Source organism: Toxotes jaculatrix, chromosome 23, assembly GCF_017976425.1.
Source record: "Toxotes jaculatrix isolate fToxJac2 chromosome 23, fToxJac2.pri, whole genome shotgun sequence".
Lineage (NCBI taxonomy): Eukaryota > Metazoa > Chordata > Actinopteri > Toxotidae > Toxotes > Toxotes jaculatrix.
In genome coordinates this window covers 9,972,496-9,983,974 of record NC_054416.1, presented here as the reverse complement: position 1 = coordinate 9,983,974, position 11,479 = coordinate 9,972,496, and the positions used below count along the sequence as shown (strand labels likewise).

The 11,479-nt window shown below is 43.3% G+C and overlaps 2 protein-coding genes and 1 non-coding gene across 5 annotated transcripts; 2 read left to right on the top strand and 1 right to left on the bottom strand.

The window, feature by feature from the left end:
• Window positions 1-317: 317 nt before the first annotated feature.
• Window positions 318-3,186, top strand: brms1 (BRMS1 transcriptional repressor and anoikis regulator). Of its 3 annotated transcripts, none has more exons than XM_041031889.1 (10): window positions 318-433; window positions 1,245-1,463; window positions 1,561-1,651; window positions 1,746-1,873; window positions 1,991-2,070; window positions 2,175-2,271; window positions 2,388-2,477; window positions 2,592-2,656; window positions 2,780-2,819; window positions 2,908-3,186. In XM_041031889.1, exons 2-10 carry the CDS (start codon window positions 1,247-1,249, stop codon window positions 2,913-2,915), a joined length of 816 nt encoding a protein of 271 aa, XP_040887823.1. In that variant the 5' UTR covers window positions 318-433; window positions 1,245-1,246; the 3' UTR covers window positions 2,916-3,186. The 3 variants fall into 3 exon arrangements, with proteins under 3 accessions (XP_040887823.1, XP_040887821.1, XP_040887822.1); XM_041031887.1 differs by having other exon boundaries at window positions 2,896-3,186; XM_041031888.1 differs by having other exon boundaries at window positions 322-477; window positions 2,896-3,186.
• A 3,637-nt stretch (window positions 3,187-6,823) lies between these two features.
• On the bottom strand, window positions 6,824-10,709 carry tmem179ba (transmembrane protein 179Ba). Its single transcript, XM_041031890.1, has 5 exons — window positions 10,592-10,709; window positions 9,379-9,575; window positions 8,543-8,680; window positions 7,947-8,025; window positions 6,824-7,828 (listed from the first exon to the last, which is right to left on the bottom strand). The coding sequence occupies exons 1-5, from the start codon at window positions 10,688-10,690 to the stop codon at window positions 7,646-7,648; spliced, it is 696 nt and encodes a 231-aa protein (XP_040887824.1). The 5' UTR covers window positions 10,691-10,709; the 3' UTR covers window positions 6,824-7,645.
• On the top strand, window positions 7,425-7,506 carry trnas-gcu. The gene has a single exon. It is a non-coding gene; the product is annotated as a tRNA-Ser (tRNA).
• Window positions 10,710-11,479: the final 770 nt, after the last annotated feature.

Sequence of the window (11,479 nt, the reverse complement as noted above, 5' to 3'; positions counted from 1 at the left end):
ATCACGGTGTCACACATCATAGATCCTTGTCTCATAAACTCAGTGTCTTGTATTAACTCAAATTCAGTGTAATTTACTGCCATCTTTTGTTTCACTATGTATTATAGTTTATTACGTTGTATTATGAAATGTAAAGCGCGCTTTTCGTATTAGGTGCAGCCTATTGGCTCATTGTGATGAGTTCCATCAACAAACTGGATTGTGACTGGCTTCTGCAGCCTGCTTCAGCACTTCGATAGGACAGTCGACGTTCGGGACGGTGGCTCCTATTGGTCACACCAGCGGTAGGGCTCGGCGCTGATTGGCTGAGCGTTCGGGTTGTAGAGTCCGGCAAAGTGTCGAACTGAGCACAGAAGTGAAGAGGAAGTACTTTTTAAAAATGGAAATCTATCAAATCGTGGTTTAAGTTTGCACAGCCGGACGGAAGGAGAAGGTGAGCAGGCTCTTCTGGTCAGCGTGTGGTCCGATGTAGGGAAGATTAGTTGTTTACAAACAGCAGCGTCCGCCTGCATGGACGGATAACGTTGTTTGTTAATCCGTGTGCAGTAGGAAGAGAGGGTCAGTTTGAAAGCTGCTGTGTACAATGCTTCGCCGCGTTCAGTGACATTTAAACGCCTGTCTGTTTACTACCAAACGCCAAAGACGTGTAGAGAAAATACGTGTCCGTAAATGAACTTCGTCTGACAGTGTGAGGGGCAGGCAGTCGTTCCCCTGCTGCGTGCGGTTTCAGTTGTTAGCTTGTGTTGCACTTGACTTCACTGTGGTTTAATTGCCGCTAAATTCTGATGAATAAGCAACAGCGAGTCTTTGTCCATTTACCGGACATTGTAAGTAAACCGGACCGACAGCGTGACGGGCTTCAGACTCATCTCGGCTCTTTGTTTCAGTCTACATGCCGCCGTCGAGCTCGTAACGTTAACAGTTTTACTGAATGACATCACGGAAGCTACTGGTGGTCAAGCTAGGCAAAGTGACGCAGGACGTCCGGTGGGCAAACAAAATAAAAGCACCAATAAAGGATGTAATGGAAGTTAACAGTGGATTTGTAATTTGTAATTATTATATTTAAGCTGTTTCTAACGCGTCATTTGATAATTTTTTCCCCTCATAGATTTTTTTTACTTTTAAGTCAATCACAATCAAGCCATTTCCGGTCTTGTGCAATGTCACAACTAGGGCTTAGTTGTCAGTGCATTTTCTTTATGACTTTTCAGCCTCAACTTCTTATGTCTGCATGTTTCCAGCTATGCCTGCACAACCCCCTGTGAGGGAGCCAGAGGAGGAGATGGAGGCAGAAGGAGAGTCACAGCTCCCTGAGGCCAATGGAGAGGTGGAGGAGCCGAGGGAAAATGAAGGAAGAGGAGGTGGAGAGGAGACCATGGAGGAGAGCACGGAAGAGAGGGACAGTGACTTAGAAGAGAGTGAAGAGGAAGAAGAGGAGGAGGAAGAAGAGGAGAGTTCAGGTAATCGATCAGGTCACCTGATTGTATCAAAGTGTGCAGGGAGACATGAGGAGACTGTTTTTCAATGTTTCTGTTTGTCTCTCTCTGTCCCATGAAGAGATGGATGATGAAGACTGTGAGCGGAGAAGAGGAGAATGTCTAGATGAAATGTTGGATCTGGAAAAACAATTTCAGGAGCTGAAGGAGAAGTAAGTGGATGGATGGACACCACGCTCTGGTGTGATTTGAAGGAATCTCAGCAGAAAAAAAGGAAGAGAGTCTGACTTCACCACGTGATTGCAGGTTGTTTCGGGAGCGACTGAACCAGGTGAAAGTGAAGCTGGACGAGGTGTTGACAGGGAAGGCTGGAGAATACAGAGAACCACTGGCTTCACTACAGAACAGCATGCAGATACGAACACAAGTGGCCGGTATGTTGTGTGTTATTATGTCGGGGGCAGTCGGTGTTCAGATTTTAGTTTGGTGACATTGAATGGTGTCGCTATCTGTTTCTGTCTTTAACATCCTCTCCCTGTCTTCATGTACAGGAGTGTACCGAGAGCTGTGTCTGCAGGTGATCAAACACAAGCACGAGTGTGAAGTACAAGGAGCAAGGCAGCACCTGGAGGTGAGGCACACACACGGTGCAGACTGTACGCTGTACGGGGACGCTGGAACGAAATGATCACAAAACTAAAACTGTGCATGCACGTGTGTGTGTTCATGTGACAGAGTGAGCGGACGCTGCTGTTTGACGCCATGAAGACAGAGCTGCTGGAAAAGATCAGGAGACTGGAGGAGGACAGACAGAATATAGATCTCACCTCAGGTAAACACAGACACACACGCTCTGCAGGAAAAAATATATTAACAGTTCCTTCCTTTGTCTTTATACTGTCAGAAGACAATGAGACGTTTGTTGTATGTGATGTTTTCTGTCCTCAGAGTGGAGTGATGAGATGAGGAGCAAGAAGTGTAAAAGAAAGAACCTGCTGGGTCGGTCGGAGAGAAAAAAGAAAGTAGCTCTGGTTTCAGGTAAAAATTTGCTCTTTCGTTTTCACTTTTATCGTCTGCACAGCTCATCCCTCTGCCTCTCTGCGCAGTGTGTGTGTCTGTGTGTTCAGATTTGTTTCTTAAACTGTCTCACAGGACCTTTCATTGTGTACATGCTGAGGGACATCGACATCCTTGAGGACTGGGCCGCTATAAAGAAGGTAAACAATCAATAGCTTCGTTTCCATTAGACTAAATTCACCTTACTAGTAATTATCTGCTGCAAGAGGCTGCTTTAAAAATGTGTCATTGTTTGGGTGACGTTGTCTTTGTGTGCTTTTCAGGCTAAAGCAGCGCTGTCGCCGCTAAAAAAGAAAGTTGAAAGTAAGTCTGCCTCTAGCGTTCACATACAGAACAAGCAAACCACGGTGTGAAGGTGTTGTCTCTAACCCATCATCAGTTTGTCTTTCAGAGCGATGATGATAGGAGTGTCCCAGTGGCAAAGAAACCAAACTTACACACACACACATTCCCAGCTACTTTCACTGGCAGTTACAGTTTCGTGTCCTCGACTGCAGCCCGGCAGACTGTGTTTTTTCTTTTTCTCTGCGCCTTTCCCCCCAGCAAATACACACACCCCTTCTCCTACTGCTTTTTTGTTATCTATTGCTATTTAAGTTCTTAATGATATGACAACCATGTATTTATAGAATGATTTATAGTGGTGATTAAAATTTTAATGTTTTTTTTTTTGACACAAGGTTTGTGCTTTTCTTGTGGTCTGTATGTATGTGTGTGTGTGTGTGTGTGTGTGTGCGTGTGTGTGCGTGTGTGTGTGTGTGTGTGGTCACAGCAGCAGATTTCCCCTGCTGAGATTTCACTCAGTTTCTCTTCAGAGTCTGTGTGCTAGTGTTGTACCAGGTGCTGAGTCTGTAGAAAGCTTTTCTCACACAGGTTACATCGGCATGGTTTCTCTCCGCTCTGAAAATGCTGGTGTGGCTTCAGTTGAAGCAGCCGGTCGAAGCTCCTCTTGCAGGGGCTGCAGTGGTGGGGTCTCTCCCCTGTGTGGGCACTCGGCTGTCGTGCTCGGCTAAAACTTTTCCCACAAGGAAAAAAAATTTGCCCACAGTATGATTGACACAGGAAGACAAAGCTTTATTTATACAATGTCAACGCAAAAGACGTCCTGTGCTCACACTAGTGCATCACCTTTGTTTTTGAATCCAAACTGGAAAAGTGCACTGAGGCCCGGTCTCCACTGGCTCTTACACCAAGAGAAGATGTGTAATGTGGCTGTGCTGAGGAAACGACTGGGTGAACGGATCAATGGGAATAAAATATTTTGTTTTGACATATTATTGTAATTTCTATCAGCTCTAAACACATAAATAAAAATGAACTGTGTGTGTTTGTGTGTGATGTCTATACAAATGTCTCCTCTTGAACCTTGAACATAAAGTATATAATATTTTGAAGTTAACAAGACATGTTCAACAGTTTCTGGGGTCCTCTGTCCAGCTGTTTGTGTGTGTGTGTGTGTGTGTGTGTATCGGAGTAAATGTAAGATAATGTATGTTTTTATTATTTTTGTGCCTGTTAAGATGAATTGAAATATACACGTTGCTCAGGATCAACTTTTACACACTAAACTTGCGTAGTAAGAGACATAAAGAGACAAGAGTGTGTTTGGAAAGTGTTTATTAGCCATGAAAAAGGAGAAAGCAGAGAGGGAATTCCTGTGTACCGGTATGTTTCACACAGCAGCAAAAGCTGAGAGGAACGAGAAAGAACTGTGAATAAAGAGTTAAAGTTTTATCCCCCTCCTTTTCTCATTTTTCAATCTCATCTTGCTTTTCCTCTTCTCTCGACACCCTGACAAACCACACCTACCTTTTAACTTTTTTCTTAGACGTCTGATTTACTTATACTCTACGAAAAAGTCATTTTTAGCAGAATATCAAAGTATATTTGCTTTTCAAAATAATATCCTGTCCTAAAGAACATTCAGGGATCTGTTGAAGATGAGACCAACTTTTCAAATGAGCATTTTAAGTTGGTGCTGGGTTTAAATTACATCTTATTCATTTGCTGTCTCTCATCACTTCCCATCTTTTCCCTCCTTCCTTCCTGTTTTTATCCTGCCTGTTCTCCTTTTCCTCCTTTCCCTTCCTCTTCTCAGAGTCTCTAGAAATCAACTGCCCCCTTCCCATCTCTTCCTCAACCCCCTCACCCCTCTTTCCTTCTTTTTTACCCAGGTTCCAAACAAAGGGTTTCAGTAGGAGCCTGCATAACAGTTTGTGTCATGTAGGATGCTGCTCCCCTGTTTCACATCACTATCCCCTCTTTTCATCTTTTCCTCACAGCTGCTTGCTGAGTTTGCGTGCCTGCCTCTCCCTGGCTTCGAAGGCGGATTTGGTTTCCAGCAGCTCGTCCAGCTGCCGGCGGATTCGGGCCATGTCGAGCTGGGCGGCCTCGCACTGCTCCCTCAGGCTGGCCGACTCCACCCTCAGCTGCGTGGCGGCCATGGAGAGCTGCTCGCTGCGCTCACGGCACTGCATCTGCATCCTCTTGGCGTCGCTCAGGAGAGACTCCACGCTCACGGCCACTGACTCGCACTGATCATGAGACATGTCCTGGACAGAGATAAGGGGATAGATGGAGGTCAGGTGTCAAAACTCAAGCTTTGGATCTGGACAGGACACATCGACTGGCTCAAGCGCAGAGACTGAAAGTACGTTGTTGCAGTTAAAGTGCTCTCTGTGATTTAAATGTGAGATTTAAGGACTCTGCTTTATTCTCCACAGTTTTTGCACCGTCTGATTTGGCAGTAAACTCGAGCTCTCCTGCCAAAAAAGCAGATAAAGTGAATCAATAGCTCGCAGTCACAAGTCCAGCACAGATCAACAGGTTTAAAACAGAACATTTGATCTGTGGAGAGTGAAGTAGCTTAAAGAGGCTTATCATGGCTTAGCTCAGTCTGCACTGTCCACTGCTCTTCTCCTTGTTTCTCTGTTATTCCTCTCCTACCAGCAGTCCCTACGTCTGATGCATTTCCTCTTTTTTTTACCCATTCATACACGTTTATATACACACAGCTTACTTTTCTAATCAGAAGCCAAAGGATAGCAGCCAAGGCAGAAATGAAAATGTCTTACCATCGACTCCAGAGTCAAATTTATCACAAGCCGGGTGACTTTCTTCTGAGACTCGAGTTTCAGATAGTCCTCAGTGTTCTCCAGAGTGCTCTGTCTTCTTTCTTGTCCTCTGCAGACCTTCTGTTTATATGTTTATATGAAAAAGCATACAGCAACTCCAGGTATGAATTCTACTCACAGATGATCCACCTGGTCCTTTTAAGCTGACTTAAAGGACCAGTGAAGTTTTATATCTTATATATTCTCTCTATATTCTTCTTCTGCCTCTTTCCTGTCCCGTCTCTCCTTTCCTACTCTCCTCAGTGAACATTATCTTCCACCCCAGGGCTCAGGAGAGGTCAGGTAATCCACAGAGATTAGACAGTCAGGGAGAGACAGAAGGAGTCGGGTTGAAATAGCAGGAGTAAGCTCATTGTATCTATTTTGATCTGTTAAGGCAACTTCTGGTAATTTATTCAGTGTTGTTTTTTCAAGTGCAGATGTATCAGCCCTGTTTATGGTACTGGGTCACAGTGGATTTGGTGAAGCTGATTGGATGCTAATCAATAGTTAAAAAAAAAAAAACAACAGCCTGCAAGTGGCCTGTTAGGTTTAGCAGTCTGGGACAAAATGGATTGTTGTCTGTTGTGTGTGAGGCCGTAACCCAGAGGTGTCCACAAAGGCCCATGTGACCGCAAGTTTTTGTTTCAGCCAATCAAGAGCACATAGTTTGACCAGTCAGCTGTCTGAAGACTGAGATCGGTTGATTAGATCAGTGAAGTCTGGTGTGCAGCTGCTTGGCTGGAACAAACAAACAAACCTGCAGCCCCATGGACACCTCTGCTGTAACCAGAAGGTTTCTGATGAGAGGAAAACACTAAGAGTGAGTAAAACACATACGCTTTGGTTTAAATCACTGCTCTCTGTCACATGGTGCCAGGAGATTAAGCTGTAACTGAAAACAAGTAATAACCAGAATTACCACAGTTTTACAGAAAGAAACAGACAAACAAAAAACCCAGCATTAAGCTGTGAGGTTTATAAACTTCAGGTCAGTAAAGGTGGCTGACTTAATCAGTGATTACTTTGGCCAAATCCTTATCCTTACTTCAAAATGACTGTGGCTCTGCCAGAGGTGGGAGCCTCTGCTCATTATCAGCCACCAGGGGGAGACACAGCTCAACGTATTTCCACATCAAGTAGACTCCTGTCAAAGAAAGCCTTTCAGGAAAGACTGTAGAAATAAGAAGGTTTAGGTTGTTGTTTTTAAAATCTTTGGTTTATTGTTTTAAAAAGTAGCACACCATGTGTCATGTAGCATCACCACAAACAGCCATGTGTTTGGTATCTTGACATACAGCCCTTTGAAATAGTGTAAAAAAAAAAAAAAAAAAAATTAGAACCAGATCAAACACAGAACCTGATGTAAGTGAACACAGACTAGATAAGAAGATGTAAAAGTTATCACTGCTGAAAATTAAAAATCCACTTGTTACTCCTGTTGTTTCAAGCTGATGTGAATATTTAGTTCACCACTGGCGCTGAGCTATTTGGAAACATCTGCCAGTCACATCAGACGTGCAAAATCTGAGCACACTGGTGAAATATAAGATGAATGTACGGCAGAAAACATTCCCCTCTTTCTTGGTCGCGTTAACAAACTGAACGAACAAATCCACATTTCTGTGTGGGACAGTAGTCTGACATTTGAAACGGCTTTGGCAAGTGAGATGAGGTAAATGTGGGAAATGGGTAGATACACACATCAGCAGTTCAGCCTTTGGATTATTTGATTGGGCTGCTTCACACAGGCCCTGCAGGACTGTTTTTAAAAAAAAAAATTTTCCTCGCACCTGACGAGGTGGCCGAGTGGTTAAGGCGATGGACTGCTAATCCATTGTGTTCTGCACGCGTGGGTTCGAATCCCATCCTCGTCGATTGGTAATGTTTCTATTATATCTATGTGCTGTAAAACCCTGACATAAACAAAACCACAAATGACTGCGCTCTTAATGTATTTACCCTTTTCCACATCTACTGTATGTGTTTATCCAACTCCTCTGTGACGCCCTGTCCTCACTGTGGCCTTGCAGGACGGTTGAAGAATGGCTCCGTCTCTGCAGCCGTCACACCCGGGTCACCGAAAAGCCCGCCGGTGGACCCTCCCGCAATCACCTTCGACGCTGAACTCTGGCGCTTCTGAAAGATCACCAGAATCCCGATGATGAGCCAGAAGAAGAAGTTGACCCACACTGCCGTCTGAGAGGGAGGCCGGGAGGAGACAAAGAGGTGCTTAACTTAATTTACACTGGAGCTTTTGTAACTGCATTTTTTTTTTTTGGCAGATTGAGATAAAATTGCTTAATAAGATACTGACCTCAGCTTTGTGTAGATGGTTGTAGAACCTCTCTCCTTTGAGCGGACTGACCCATTTTCTAGTCTGGGCCTCCTCACATCTTCAGAGATAAAAATAGATTGCAAGTTAAAAAGCTGAAGGTAAATGGATAATTAAGTTTCAACCCATCTTTCTTGTCCTACCTAACAAGAGACATTTTATCCTCCAAAGTCATCAGTCAAAATCAGTGTGAAATATTAAACATTAAGATGGTCACAGGACGAGTGTAACCTGATTACAGGCACAAAATTAATTAACATTTATCTGCTTTTGTTGGCCAAGAGAAAAGAAAGTGAAGCTTTTATTGGCAATGATAAAGGGTAAGAATCTTTAAAAGTGATAATTAAGGGTGTGAAAAACAGATGATGATGAGAAACAGATTTGCGTAGGATGCAAAAAAAAAACAGGTTTGAAGAAATCAAAAAAGCAAGCAAACATGAAGTAAAGCTCACCGCGTTTCAGATGTTTTAGTTTCATTTCTGACTTGTTTGTGAGAGGTTTTGGGTTTGTGGACATGTCTGTGCATGTATGTTTCTGTAGCCGCATTGTGTACGTGTGGGTACGTGTGTGCGCGTCACCTGGTAATGTTGGGAACGGTGTGTATGACCGAGTTGCAGAGCGAGTCACGGCCGATCTTTAGCATGCACCCGGTGATGAGCAGAAAGAACAGGAAGATGCCGCACACAACCACGGTCAGGTTCATCCACACACGCTCCCTGTGGAGAGCAGAACAAACAGAGAGAGCGTGAGAACAGCTGTGAGCTTTCCAACCTCTGACCAAATCAGGAAATTATGTCAAACTACTGTATTTCACAAATTACGATGTCATCATGGCACGACCTTCAATATGCCCCCTTTGATCATTTTTTTTTTTATAGCCTACCTATTCCATGTTTTTTTCCCTCCTCTTCCATTCCTATTTGTGACTGGAAACATTGATTAATGCCAAATTTTTCACTCAACATAAATTATTAGCTTGTTATACTTTCAATTTTCCTGTGTGATCAGTGAAGTCAGCATTCAGATGTTGATACTGATAAACCCCAGCTGACTGTTTAAATTCAACCAGTGTACGAGCTATAAAAAATGACACAGTTATAAAGTAAGAACAGACCTATGATTGTAACTGCAGTCTGTTCTCCATCTCAAACCTTTGTCACCCAGCACATAAAGCCACTGCAGCCTGACTGAAGTTTGGTGGCTGTAAACTGTGGCTTTCCCCTGTTTTAGCGACAGCAACCGAACTCTGTTTACAGCCCAGTTAAAACCAGTGAATAACAAAACCATGACCTCGAGGATTCAGTCAGAGAAAGTAGAAAAAATTAGCCACTTAAGAACACACATAATGTCTGGAACTATTCCACATGACAATAAAAGACAATGGTTTTTCATGGCAAACACAGCGGTTAGTCACCTTCTGATCTCCCCGTCGATGCAGAAAGTGTACACCCAGTACATAGACAGCGAGAAGCACACCACGGCCACCATGACTGATATGGCTGACACAAAGTAGCACAGAGACGAGGAGCTGGATGACTGGACTCCAATAAGGCTTGAGGTTGCATTGTAGCTGACCAGTCCATACAGCATGCACAGACCCCCGAAGTTTCCCTGAAAGACAGAGACTTTAGGAATTTTATTGTGTAATTTCAGTCGTTTCTTATATGTTATTTTTATTTGTCTCATACTGTTCCAACTTTTATTTTTAACATTATTATTTTTGTGACAAAAAAAAAAGAAGAAGAAGAAACAGCCTACTGAGAACACGCGCGCGCACACAGCATCTGACTTCTATAAAGAGGCAGGGAGAGTAATTGGGCACGAGGAGCATCTGGTCACATGATGACAACAGTATCTGTCTTATACAGTCTATGATCTGGACATATGACTGTTGTTAGCGCGCGCGCGCGCACACAGGCACACACACGTATGCGCGCGTCTACGTTTACGCTCTCGCGCATTTTCACGGGCTCAGATATGTTAAAGGGATTTTAAGCCTCAGAATAAATGTTTTTTCCCGCAGTGTCTTTAGCTGGTCGCGTGAAATGAGCGCAGATGGTTAAATCAAGTGGAACGGATGGAGAGTTTGGTGACACCGCATCGCTCCTCGTGGTGATGATTGGTTATTTGGGGAAAACGCAGTTCCTCTAACATGAGGATACAATAGGGCGAGATACAACTCGGAAGAAAGTGAAAGCGCGTGTTTCTTTTCCTTTTAAGTTCTGCTTTTGACAATAACTGATAGTGTGAGATGATAATCTAACATCCATGAAAATATGCTGCTCTATGAAATCAAATATTTTTGAAGTACGAAAGCTAAAAAAAAAAAAAGCTGTAAAAACAGGTTAACCCAAACAAGAAGCCCTCTGCACAGCTGATTTTAGGAACACTGAAAATAATGTGATAGAGAGGATTAAAATGGAATAAAGTCACGCAAGTGGCACAAGTTAGAAACCCCTACAGTTATTTGTCGTTTTTTTTTTTTTGTTTGTCTTTTCGGTGTTTGTCTAACCTGAAACTCTAGAAAAGACGCACACACAAAAAAAAGTTAGTCAACCCGGAAGAGGACAGGGATAACAATAAAACACGGATTAGGCAAGTTAATTCGTTTTAGTGAATAAAGTCACCTGGACGATGGTGATGGATGCGGCGGCAACAATCCCACAGACGAAACAGCTGGCGTACAGACCCAGCTCCAGCAACAGCAGCCCCGTCAACGCCATCATCCAGCGGCCCGGTGCCTGTCTGCAGGGAGACCCGAGTAAAGGCAGCCACAGTCTGATAAGACGCTTTCCCGTGACGTGTTTCAAAATAAAATCCTAGATGAAGCGTTAACCGATAAGTGATAAGGTGAACATTGAAGAACGTGGATTAAAAAACAAGGCAAACTAATGTCAAATGCAACTGGATAAATCAATAAAGTGACATTTGCAGAATAAGACAAGAAAATGATCATTAGTTTAATATGTTTTCAAAGCATCACTGCCTAAAAGTTATATTGTAGCGAGCCTTTCGTTTTCCTCTGTTTAACTGAATATGCTTGAGGAGCTGTTAGAGGAGAAATGAGCCAGTGCAATATAATGTCCAGAAATTAACAATTAAGAAAACTCTTCCGAACACCTTTTTTATATGGTGCAAAAAAACTCGCTTTCAAATTCTGTCATCAAAGCCAGATGCAACCATTAAGATCCCACAACAATCAACTCACCTGCCTCTTCTAAATGCGATGTAATAAATGCCACGCTTCAATTTTGAAGGTACAAAATATTGGATTTCCGGTTATGTTCTGACTGTATTTTTTTCGGCTTCACTCAGGTCTCGTTCAAAGTCCAGTTGCCCGAAGTAACAGTCCTGCTCCGTGTTTTAAAAGACTCCAGTTTTAAGTTTCAGTAAAATGCTGCTTTTCTTGAGCTCCGCCAGATGTTCCTTATAAAGGCGTCCAAATCGTTGACTTTGTCACAGTGACGGGTTGGGTGACTTGGACACTGGGTGCCATACAGGCCGATTTTCTTCGG

Coding starts and splice junctions, on each gene's coding strand:
- tmem179ba (XM_041031890.1), bottom strand. CDS start 10,690: ATGATGGCGTTGACGGGGCTGCTGTTGCTGGAGCTGGGTCTGTACGCC. Junction 8,681..9,378: donor ATCGACGGGGAGATCAGAAG/GTGACTAACCGC, acceptor TGCTCTCCACAG/GGAGCGTGTGTGGATGAACC. Junction 8,026..8,542: donor ACCGTTCCCAACATTACCAG/GTGACGCGCACA, acceptor TTATCTCTGAAG/ATGTGAGGAGGCCCAGACTA.
- brms1 (XM_041031887.1), top strand. CDS start 1,247: ATGCCTGCACAACCCCCTGTGAGGGAGCCAGAGGAGGAGATGGAGGCA. Junction 1,874..1,990: donor GATACGAACACAAGTGGCCG/GTATGTTGTGTG, acceptor CTTCATGTACAG/GAGTGTACCGAGAGCTGTGT. Junction 2,478..2,591: donor GAAAGTAGCTCTGGTTTCAG/GTAAAAATTTGC, acceptor ACTGTCTCACAG/GACCTTTCATTGTGTACATG.